Source organism: Natator depressus, chromosome 1 (assembly GCF_965152275.1).
Source record: "Natator depressus isolate rNatDep1 chromosome 1, rNatDep2.hap1, whole genome shotgun sequence".
Taxonomy (NCBI): Eukaryota; Metazoa; Chordata; order Testudines; family Cheloniidae; genus Natator; species Natator depressus.
Genome location: NC_134234.1, coordinates 5,744,091 through 5,755,985, shown reverse-complemented (window position 1 = coordinate 5,755,985; position 11,895 = coordinate 5,744,091). Strand labels below are relative to the sequence as shown.

The following is an 11,895-nucleotide window of genomic DNA, read 5'->3' as shown; positions in this document are numbered from 1 at the left end:
AGGGTGAATCTGGTCCCCTTTGAGATCAAAGGCCAAATTCCCAACAGATCCAGGAGTTCCCCCTAAATCCACATGTAGTGACTTAAATAAATGCTCTGATTCAAATCAGCACTGTTTCTCCAGTGACTTCATGTTGATCTCTCCTGTGGCCTCTAAGGACAGGTGAGCTTCTTAGGACCCAAGAAGAACTGACAGAAAAGTTGCTGATATCTCAAACTCACAGGCTTAAACCTTCAAAACAATTAGGATAACATTTTTTTTTCAAGGGAGGAGAGGGGTCTGCTCTCTCTGAGCCCCCGCATCTCTGTTTCTGGAGAGGATGAGAAACACAAAAGGCAGTAAAATTAAAAGCACGTTTCTGGCTTAGAGGTGGTGTTGCAAATTTTATTGGGGGAGGTCCAGAAACACACAGCATGTGGGGGGCTGTGGGTGGGACAGCGGGACACTGTGATGACCTCCTAAGGTCCCTTCCAACCCTGATATTCTGTGGCATGCAGTATCCAGATCAGAGTGACTCAGAGTCCTGAAATTACGCAAAATGGGGAATGGATGTCCTCCCCAATGCACAGCCCAAAGAGGCATCATGAGCCCTCCTGCGTCCGGGAGGAATCTCAGCCTGGAATGTAAAGTGGACCACACTGTAGCAGATTGTCTCTGACACCGTCCCCATCTGGACCATCCTTCGTCCTGTGAGAATGTGCAGTGGCTAAGGACAGTCAGGAGGAGGTCACCGTTATGTCATTTTCTGTTTGTTTAATTTCAATGAGGGAATTAAGCACAAGAAAGCAAAAAAATGACTACCAACGCTGGAGCTACAAAACTAGAGCTGGAAAAACTGGAAGCAGCAGAGAAGGGAAACTGCGTCAAGTTTCAAACGTGGCAGGCAGCAATGAGGCTCAAAGAAGAGAAGTCTGCACACCAAGGGGCTATGGAGGAAGAGGCAGCCAGGGAGGAAGCTGCACACAGCAGGGCTATGGAACTAAAAGAGCGAAAAAGAGAGAGATAAGGAGAGAAAGTGAGAGGGTGAAAACACCAACTGGACTTCATAGAGAAGCAGAACCAGAGGCCCCGACCCAAGAAAAGAGACAGAGACAGAGGGCAGGAAGAAAGAGAAAGAGAGAGAGAAAGTGAAAACACATGCAACATGTGACCTCCAGAAGAAGAAGGGGGAATGTCCAGGTTCCAGCAACGCAGACACAGGTAACTAACCGCTTTCATGTTCTCTCCACAGGTACCATTGCGAAGAGTGGACCAAACGATACGTCTGGGGGGAGAAAGCAGAAGGAGACTCCGCTGGTTGGAAGGCATGAGATGCGATGTCCTGAGGTTGGGGGTTCCACGACCACCACTCCCAAGAGAAGGAGGCGGGTGGTGGTGGTCGGGGACTCTCTCCTCCGGGGGACCGAGTCATCTATCTGCCGCCCTGACCGGGAAAACCGAGAAGTCTGCTGCTTGCCAGGGGCTAAGATTCGCGATGTGACGGAGAGACTGCCGAGGCTCATCAAGCCCTCGGATCGCTACCCCTTCCTGCTTCTCCACGTGGGCACCAATGATACTGCCAAGAATGACGTTGAGCGGATCACTGCAGACTACGTGGCTCTGGGAAGAAGGATAAAGGAGTTGGAGGCGCAAGTGGTGTTCTCGTCCATCCTCCCCGTGGAAGGAAAAGGCCAGGGCAGGGACCGTCGAATCGTGGAAGTCAACGAATGGCTACGCAGGTGGTGTCGGAGAGAAGGCTTTGGATTCTTTGACCATGGGATGGTGTTCCATGAAGGAGGAGTGCTGGGCAGAGACGGGCTCCATCTTACGAAGAGAGGGAAGAGCATCTTTGCGAGCAGGCTGGCTAACCTAGTAAGGAGGGCTTTATACTAGGTTCACCGGGGGAAGGAGACCAAAGCCCTGAGGTAAGTGGGAAAACGGGATACCGGGAGGAAGCACAGGCAGGAACGTCTGTGATGGGAGGGCTCCTGCCTCATACTGAGAAAGAGGGGCGATCAGCAGGTTCTCTCAAGTGCTTATATACGAATGCACAAAGCCTTGGAAACAAGCAGGGAGAACTGGAGGTCCTGGTGATGTCAGGGAATTATGACGTGATTGGAATAACAGAGACTTGGTGGGATAACTCACATGACTGGAGTACTGTCATGGATGGTTATAAACTGTTCAGGAAGGACAGGCAGGGCAGAAAAGGTGGGGGAGTAGCACTGTATGTAAGGGAGCAGTATGACTGCTCAGAGCTCCGGTACGAAACTGCAGAAAAACCTGAGTGTCTATGGACTAAGTTTAGAAGTGTGAGGAACAAGAGCGATGTAGTGGTGGGAGTCTGCTATAGACCACCGGACCAGGGGGATGAGGTGGATGAGGCTTTCTTCCGGCAACTCGCAGAAGCTACTAGATCGCACGCCCTGGTTCTCATGGGTGACTTTAATTTTCCTGATATTTGCTGGGAGAGCAATACAGCGGTGCATAGACAATCCAGGAAGTTTTTGGAAAGCGTAGGGGACAATTTCCTGGTGCAAGTGCTAGATGAGCCAACTAGGGGGGGGAGCTTTTCTTGACCTGCTGCTCACAAACAGGGAAGAATTAGTGGGGGAAGCAAAAGTAGATGGGAATCTGGGAGGCAGTGACCATGAGACGGTCGAGTTCAGGATCCTGACACAGGGAAGAAAGGTAAGCAGCAGGATACGGACCCTCGACTTCAGGAAAGCAGACTTTGACTTCCTCAGGGAGCGGATGGGTAGGATCTCCTGGGGGACTAACATGAAGGGGAAAGGAGTCCAGGAGAGCTGGCTGTATTTCAAGGAATCCCTGTTGAGGTTACAGGGACAAACCATCCCGATGAGTCGAAAGAATAGTAAATATGGCAGGCGACCAGCTTGGCTTAATGGTGAAATCCTAGCGGATCTTAAACATAAAAAAGAAGCTTACAAGAAGTGGAAGGTTGGACATATGACCAGGGAAGAGTATAAAAATATTGCTCGGGCATGTAGGAATGAAATCAGGAGGGCCAAATCACACCTGGAGCTGCAGCTAGCAAGAGATGTCAAGAGTAACAAGAAGGGTTTCTTCAGGTATGTTGGCAACAAGAAGAAAGCCAAGGAAAGTGTGGGCCCCTTACTGAATGAGGGAGGCAACCTAGTGACAGAGGATGTGGAAAAAGCTAATGTGCTCAATGCTTTTTTTGCCTCTGTCTTCACTAACAAGGACAGCTCCCAGACTGCTGCGCTGGGCATCGCAACATGGGGAGTAGATGGCCAGCCCTCTGTGGAGAAAGAGGTGGTTAGGGACTATTTAGAAAAGCTGGACGTGCACAAGTCCATGGGGCCGGACGAGTTGCATCCGAGAGTGCTAAAGGAATTGGTGGCTGTGATTGCAGAGCCATTGGCCATTATCTTTGAAAACTCGTGGCGAACGGGGGAAGTCCCAGATGACTGGAAAAGGGCTAATGTAGTGCCAATCTTTAAAAAAGGGAAGAAGGAGGATCCTGGGAACTACAGGCCAGTCAGCCTCACCTCAGTCCCTGGAGGAATCATGGAGCAGGTCCTCAGGGAATCAATCCTGAAGCACTTACACGAGAGGAAAGTGATCAGGAACAGTCAGCATGGATTCACCAAGGGAAGGTCATGCCTGACTAATCTGATCGCCTTCTATGATGAGATTACTGATTCTGTGGATGAAGGGAAAGCAGTGGATGTATTGTTTCTTGACTTTAGCAAAGTTTTTGACACGGTCTCCCACAGTATTCTTGTCAGCAAGTTAAAGAAGTATGGGCTGGATGAATGTACTATAAGGTGGGTAGAAAGTTGGCTAGATTGTCGGGCTCAACGGGTAGTGATCAATGGCTCCATGTCTAGTTGGCAGCCGGTGTCAAGTGGAGTGCCCCAGCGGTCGGTCCTGGGGCCGGTTTTGTTCAATATCTTCATAAATGATCTGGAGGATGGTGTGGATTGCACTCTCAGCAAATTTGCGGATGATACTAAACTGGGAGGAGTGGTAGATACGTTGGAGGCAGAGATAGGATACAGAGGGACCTAGACAAATTGGAGGATTGGGCCAAAAGAAACCTGATGAGGTTCAATAAGGATAAGTGCAGGGTCCTGCACTTAGGATGGAAGAACCCAATGCACAGCTACAGACTAGGGACCGAATGGCTAGGCAGCAGTTCTGCGGAAAAGGACCTAGGAGTTACAGTGGACGAGAAGCTGGATATGAGTCAGCAGTTTGCCCTTGTTGCCAAGAAGGCCAATGGCATTTTGGGATGTATAAGTAGGGGCATAGCGAGCAGATCGAGGGACGTGATCGTTCCCCTCTATTCCACATTGGTGAGGCCTCATCTGGAGTACTGTGTCCAGTTTTGGGCCCCACACTACAAGAATGATGTGGATAAATTGGAGAGAGTCCAGCGAAGGGCAACAAAAATGATTAGGGGTCTGGAACACATGACTTATGAGGAGAGGCTGAGGGAACTGGGATTGTTTAGTCTGCAGAAGAGGAGAATGAGGGGGGATTTGATAGCTGCTTTCAACTACCTGAGAGGTGGTTCCAAAGAGGATGGTTCCAGACTATTCTCAGTGGTAGAAGAGGACAGGACAAGGAGTAATGGTCTCAAGTTGCAGTGGGGGAGGTTTAGGTTGGATATTAGGAAAAACTTTTTCACGAGAAGGGTGGTGAAACACTGGAATGCGTTACCTAGGGAGGTGGTAGAATCTCCTTCCTTAGAAGTTTTTAAGGTCAGGCTTGACAAAGCCCTGGCTGGGATGATTTAATTGGGGATTGGTCCTGCTTTGAGCAGGGGGTTGGACTAGATGACCTCCTGAGGTCCCTTCCAACCCTGATATTCTATGATTCTATGACACAAACTGGACTTGATAGAGAAGCAGAACCAGAGGCCCCTGACCCCAATGACTCCCATCACTCCAAAAATCCACAAATTGGAACACTCATGTCCTGCAGACAGTCAGGAGGACGATACTGCTGAATATCTGACTGCCTTCGACAGTTTGCATGTGATACATAAAATCCCTGCTGGTAAGAGAGCTCCTACCCTGATTGCAAAATTCACTGGCAAAGCTCCAAATGATTTCAATGGAATGCCTAACGAAGATGCTTTAGAGACTACTGTAAATTTAAAGATACTGTTTTGCAAAGTTTTCAGATTACCCCTGAAATATATAGAGTTAAATTTCGGAATCTTAAGAGGGATATTGGGATGAGTAATGTGGAATATGTAAAGAATGTGAAAGATTTTTTGGGAAAATGGGTGAGAGGTAAAGAGGTGGCAAGTTTTGAAGGAATACTTGGACTTGTTGCTCAACAGCATTTACTAAGTACAGCTGAAGTAAAGCAGTGTCTGTTGGACAAAGATGTAAAGTCTGGGGCTGAGATGGCTTTTTTAGCTGATGACTTCAATTAGACTCAGGTGTCTATTGAGGGCAGGCCACAGAAAGAGTGGCTCACAACTGGTGGGAAGGGAGCGTCCCATTTTTCCCCTGAGAAGACAGTAGGGGGACAGAAGCCTAAACATTCTCTTACCCAAAAACATTCCTCTAACCCCCATCCCAAATCTCCTGTAAAAGCAGAAGAGCTATCAGTGTAATTCTACTGATCACCTGAGGAATAAATGGTCTGTGCTAGGAGGAAGCAGGCAACCAATAGTTCACGTTAGTTCTGCTATCCTCACCCCAGAAACTCCCCAAGCAACTGAAACCAATCATATTGGTTTTATGAGATTAGCCTCTGCAGAACCAGACATGGAGCATGTTAACACTCTCCAAACGGATGGCAGGGAGTACTTGAGGCAGAGGGATACAGGAGCTCATATCTCTCTGGTTCAGCAGAGTGTGGTCCCAAAGGCCAGCATGCTACCTGGCCACACGGCAGAGATTGTGAGGGTGGGCGAAAGCAGATTCCTTATACCACTCGGTAAAATCCTTGTGGTGTGGGAAGGTCTGGAAAGTGTTTGGACTGTGGAGTAATGGAACACCTCTTAGTCGACCTGCTCCATGCTCAGGTTTTTTCTGTGCAGCTCAACTTAAAGTATTTGCCTGCCACAGGAGGGAGTTTTATGCTGGGACCGCTGAAGGAAAGGGTAAGTTCTCAGGAACTGCTGAGAGAATGGGAGAGTCTCCTTGATTCTTCTGCAGCAGCGGGAAGCCACATGCTTCCAGGAGGGAGGGTGGTTGAGATCAATTCCAGCACTCAAGCTGGAGGCAAGATCGCATCAGGAAGGGATAAGGGTGTAATACCTGTCAGGGAGAGAACTGTCCAGGCTGTTAGCTTCCAGCAGGTCACAGCTGAACCAGAGACAAACTCTAGGGAGCATAGAGAAATGTGTCCCAGAGGAGAGCCTGGAGAAGGGGCAGGGAATCTCAGAAACCACTGAGGTCAGTGAGGATTCCTGTCACTCTGTAAGACAGGGAAGCAGGATGCTTCCAAGTATGGGAGGGGGCTGAGACTAGGCAACATGCCCTCAGGCACAGAGGCAGGGGAGATGTGGTCAGTGAGTAAGGAAACTATCCCAGCTGTTAACTGGCAGAGTTTTGCAGCTGAACAAAAGAAAGATCACTTCCTATGGAGCACACAGAAATGTGTCTTAGGAGGGGGCCCAGAGGAGGAATTAGGGGAAGGAATAGTGGGGGTAGAGGAATGTCTCCCCACTCGTCACTTGGGGCATAATGCTGAGGACACTAGAAGGAAGGCTGTATCATCATCTGTGAACCCAGGTACTCAGCCTGTCTCATAAATATAAAGGGAAGCGTAACAACCTTGATGTATGCGGTAACATAAAATCCCTCCTGTCCAGAGGTACAGAGTCCCTTTACCTGTAAGGGGTTAAGAACTTTCGATAACCTGGTTGGCACCTGGCCAACTGGACCAATAAGGAAAGAAGGTAGTTTCAAATCTTCGGTTGGGGGAAGAGTTTTTGTCTGTGCTCTCTTTGTGTGTTTCCTCTCTGGACACAGAGAGAGACAGAGACCAAGCTGGTAAATCATCTCCTGAAAAGATACCTGAAATGATACATACAATTACAGAAATTGTAAGTAAAGGCAGGGAAATGCCTTTGTTATCTTTTGTTTTAGATTGTGAATTTTCCATATTCTAAGAGGGAGTTTTATTCTTGTTTTTTGTAACTTTGAAGCTGAGCGCAGTCGGGAATCCTCTGTGTTTTACTTTTTTATTTACTCTGTAAAGTTACCTTCCATCCTGATTTTCCAGGTGTGATTCTTTTACTTAAAAAAAAAAAAGAGTTCTTCTTTTAAGAACCTGATTCATTTTCAGGGTCCTAAAAAGCCAGGGGTTTGCTCTGTGCTCACTTTGTAACCAATTGGTTAGTATATTTTTCTCAAGCCTCCCCAGAAAAGGGGGTGAAGGGGTTTCCAGGGAATATTTTGGGGAAACAAGGGCTCAAAGTGGCCCTTTTTCCTGGAGTTTTGTCTAAATCACTTGGTGGTGGCAGCAATACCGTCCAAGGACAAGGAAACAATTTGTGCCTTGTGAATTTCTCACCTATGCTGGAAGAAATATGCTTAGGGGGTGTTTCATGCGGGACCCCACATCTGTACCCCTGAGCTCAGGGTGGGGAGGGAACCCTGACAGCCGGTGACCCAGGTTTTGAGAGGGAACTGTGTAACTGGCTTCCTGGAGAGGAGCAGTCCCACCGCTGACTTCTCAGGGACAGAGGAAGGGGTGACGGAGGGCACCCCAATCCAGGTCCCAGTTTTTCAGGACGCTATTTCTGATACTTTTTTTGGAAAATATCTCTGTCTCTTTACATCTAGTTGCAACTCCAACGCCTGTGATAACGGAGGAATTGAGACCAGGAAGTTGCCAGGTGGTAGTTTGTGAGAATACAAATGCCCCAACTGACAGAGAAGGGGGTGTCTTCCTCCATGCTAGTGAGTCGTGGGAAAGCTGCTGGGAAAAAGTTGCATCTGATTAAAGGGTAAACAGCCAGCCCAGGGAGCTCAGATCACCATCCTCTAGGGAAAGGTGGCAAAGAGACAGCCAATGTGCAGAATCCCCCTGAAAACTATCTTGCCAGACCCTGAGGCACCAACATTCCAGAGACACGATTAAATTAATTGCCCACACAGATGGGAACACTGGAGGGAAAGACAAGCCATTGACTTATTACATGGGAGAGAGTCAAAGGACACAATGGGTAATGAACAAACTAACCTCACACTACAGTGTCTGAACAGAGGGCGTGGTAGCATAAAAATACTTGTAAACACCCAACTGTGATTAAAAAAGGTATGAATGTAAAGTTTTGGGATAAGAATTTGATGACTGATGTTAAACCTTATGGTAAGTCTAGTTCATAGTTAATAGCTGCAAACAGAATTAAATCTGATCATAGCATAGAAACCTGGTTTGCAGTGTCTGAATGGGGAAACTGAGGCACACCGCCTCATGGCCTTGAAGGCTGGGTGCCAAGAGAACTATAACACACCCTGCCTTTGAGCTAGTTGGTGGCTAACCCTCTTGTAGCAAACTAAGGGGGGAGGTGAGACATTCTTTATCACTGGGGAGCGTAGTGTAACCGCCATAGTCCTCATTTTCATATAAACATGATTTTACATATGACGCATGCCTTGTAAGGTATCAGGGGAAAGGTTATGATCTGTTGAAAATCATGCCTCTATCCATACATGTGTATCATTAATGAATATGGAGTTATGATTATGGTGTTGTATGGTGGTCACTAAAACATGCTGTAAATTGGGGAATAAGCCAAATATTAGCTCTCCAGAGGCAACAGCAAGGAAAATGACCAATCCCCGGACAGGGTGTCAAACAACCCATCAAGAGCCCTTGTCCAGCAAGGGAGCTCCAATGCAATGACTCACGTGCACCAGGCCCCACAAAGGGAATTGCTCAACCTTGCTTGGAGAGACTCAGCAATGCCCCCCAGACATGCCTGGACTTGTGCCCCCCAAGCACATGGACTGAGGCTATAAAACAGACAGAGCGGACACATACTGGGCCCTTCTCCTGCCCCCACTGAGAAGAAGACAAGATTCCAACAGGGAAGATTGGTCCAGGTTTACGGAACAAACTTGTATATTAAGGACTGCAATATCCAGTGGGGTGAGAAAAATCCTTAATCTAGATGTTGCCCAGTCTAATAGGATTGAGAGTTTAGACGGTGTGCTTACATTTTCTTTTCTTTTGGTAACCACTCTGACTTTTTGCCTATCACTGAATATCATTTAAATTTTATCTTTGTACTTAATACCTTTGTTGTTTATTCTACCTGAAGCAGTGCTTTTGGTTTGAAGCGTGTAAGAGACTCCCCTTGGGATAACAAGCCTGGGGCATTTCCATTTCTTTCTTAAACTGACAGACTCATATAAGCTTGGAGTGCCCTGCGGGCACACCTGCACACTGCAAGAGTAAGATTGTGTCTGGGAAAGGAGATACTGGCTAGTGTCATTAGGTTGCATAATCCAAAGAGCAATTTACATGTCAAAGACTGAGCGTGAAGAGCCCAGGAGTGGGGGTTCTCACAACTAAGCAGGGTAAGGCTGGCTACCAAAGTTAAGGACTGGGGTGACTAACCAGATCACCAGTCCAGATAACACCAGAGGGGAACATCACAGGGTCGCAAAGCAGCATGTAGGTGGACAGGTGGGCAGTGCTGCTGAAATTATTTTTTTCTTTGTAATTGTAGATCCAAGGCCAGCTTTGGGACCTTTCTTGGTACAGAGTGTGTTTGGGGAGTTTCAGGGTCTCTTTACCCTGGCAAGCCACAGAACTATAATCTGGGTGTCACAAGTTTTACTCAGTTTTGTTTCCATTTGTTGTTGTTGTGTAACTTCAGGCATTTCACTGGTAGAAATAACATTTGATATTTTTGTAACAATGTACCCCATGTTGTTCACTGTGATATTATGATATGATTATAGCATAATTATGATACAGTTTGTGCAAGATGGGTCATGTAAGATGTTATTGGAAAAGTTATGACTTTCTGAATATGGTTATCCTATTTGTACGTATTGATGATTTTTGTCAAAAGTTCTGAATTTTGATGACTTCCCTGTATTTCAAATATAGTTACAAGTGAGTAACGCCCACTAGGGAACTTGATGTCAGTCTAGATAGATGGTCGGGAAGGGCCTATTCAGGGCAATGAGACTTTGGGGGAGACAATAGGCCTTTAAAGAAACTTATCTCCCACCTGGTGAGCCTCCCTGAGAATGCTTCAGACAGATTATACGGAGTGGATGCTATGACTCTACAAGGCCATGTGACCAGGCCACATAACTCTGGACTCCATTTTGGGTCTTCCCACAAACAAGTCTGGAAACCAAGTTTAGAAACAAACGGTTCCCTCCATATTCTAAATCTATGGAAAGCAGGGAGTGACATCGTCGGTGGTTCTTCACTCCTGACTCAAGAAGACTCCGAGAATGTTCATAACTATAACATATTTACCACATTATTTGTTACAAATAATAACCCCCTTACTGTGCTTTTCTCCCTTTACAGGCACCTTGAGCATTTCTGAGTCGTATCGATGCATCAACTGCTTCATGGCACCTTTCAACTTCACCCACTCTGACACTTCAACTTTCATCCTAACGGGCATCCCTGGCCTGGAGGCTGCCCACACCTGGATTTCCATCCCTTTCTTTACATTCTACATTATCAGCCTGTTGGGAAATGTCACGCTTCTGTCTGTTGTAGGTAAGGAAAAGACTCTGCAGAAGCCGATGTACCTGCTGCTCTGCATGCTGGCACTTACAGACATTGCAACACCTACCTTTGTTGTGCCAAAGGCACTGGGCATATTTTGGTTCAATTTGAAAGGCATTACTGTGGCTGGCTGCCTCACCCAGATGTTCTTCCTCCATACGGTTTCTGTGATGCACTCTGCCGTTCTTGTGGCAATGGCTTTCGATCGCTACGTTGCCATATGTAACCCTCTGAGATATGCCACCATCCTCAGCAATGCACAAATAGCTAAGCTAGGGCTTGTAGGTTTGATAAGAGCTGTTCTCTTCATTCTGCCCCTGCCCCTGTTCCTGAGTCAGCAGACATTCTGTGCCAACCGCATTATCCCCCACACACAATGCGAGCACATAGCTATGGTGAAGATGGTGTGTGGGGACATCACAGTCAGCAGGATATATGGTTTTGTGCTAATGTTTGTAATCAATGGGTTTGACCTGACGCTCATTGCCCTGTCCTACAGTCTGATCATGAGGGCCGTCCTCAGAATCTCCTCCCAGAAAGCCCACCAGAAAGCCCTCAACACTTGCACAGCCCACATCTGTGTGATGCTGATATATTATACCCCTACCTTCTTCTCCATTCTTACACACCACTTCGGTCAAGGCATCGCACCCTATGTTCATGTCATCTTAGCTGACCTCTATCTCCTCATCCCTCCCATGCTCAACCCTATCATTTATGGGGTCAAAACCAAAGAGCTTCGTGACAAAGTAGTCAAATACATCTGCAGAAGTTCTGCAGACACAAAGTTCACACAAAGTTCTGCAGACACAAGAGACGATATCTCCTCAGGCCTGCAGTGTCCCCCAGGGAACTGTCAAATTGTCAGAGAGTATGTGAACCAGCACTAAGTGGGATGCGGTTTGGGAGGAAGACCAGAAGTTCTGTGAGCGCCATGGTTCCCCAGTTACCTCTGGCATGGAGGAAGAGTATGCTCACAAATAATCTGTAAAAAAAGTCAGCCTTCCTTGACTATGCAGTTCTTACGAGTTGTACCTCCTGGCAGGGGAAAATCCTTTCACCAGTAAAGGGTTAAGAAGCTAAGGTAACCTGGCTGGCACCTGACCCAAAATGACCAATGAGGGACAAGATACTTTCAAATCTGGAGGGGGGAAAAGCTTTTGTCTGTCTGTGTGATACCATTGCTGGGAACAG

At 47.2% G+C, this 11,895-nt stretch overlaps 1 protein-coding gene across 1 annotated transcript; it reads left to right on the top strand.

The window, feature by feature from the left end:
• The first annotated feature begins 10,538 nt into the window (after window positions 1-10,538).
• LOC141981032 (olfactory receptor 52P1-like) lies at window positions 10,539-11,591 on the top strand. Its single transcript, XM_074942847.1, has one exon. It carries the CDS (start codon window positions 10,539-10,541, stop codon window positions 11,589-11,591), a length of 1,053 nt encoding a protein of 350 aa, XP_074798948.1.
• Window positions 11,592-11,895: the final 304 nt, after the last annotated feature.

What these genes read in the sequence shown, in the direction of transcription:
- LOC141981032 (XM_074942847.1), top strand. Translation starts at nt 10,539, where the DNA reads ATGGCACCTTTCAACTTCACCCACTCTGACACTTCAACTTTCATCCTA.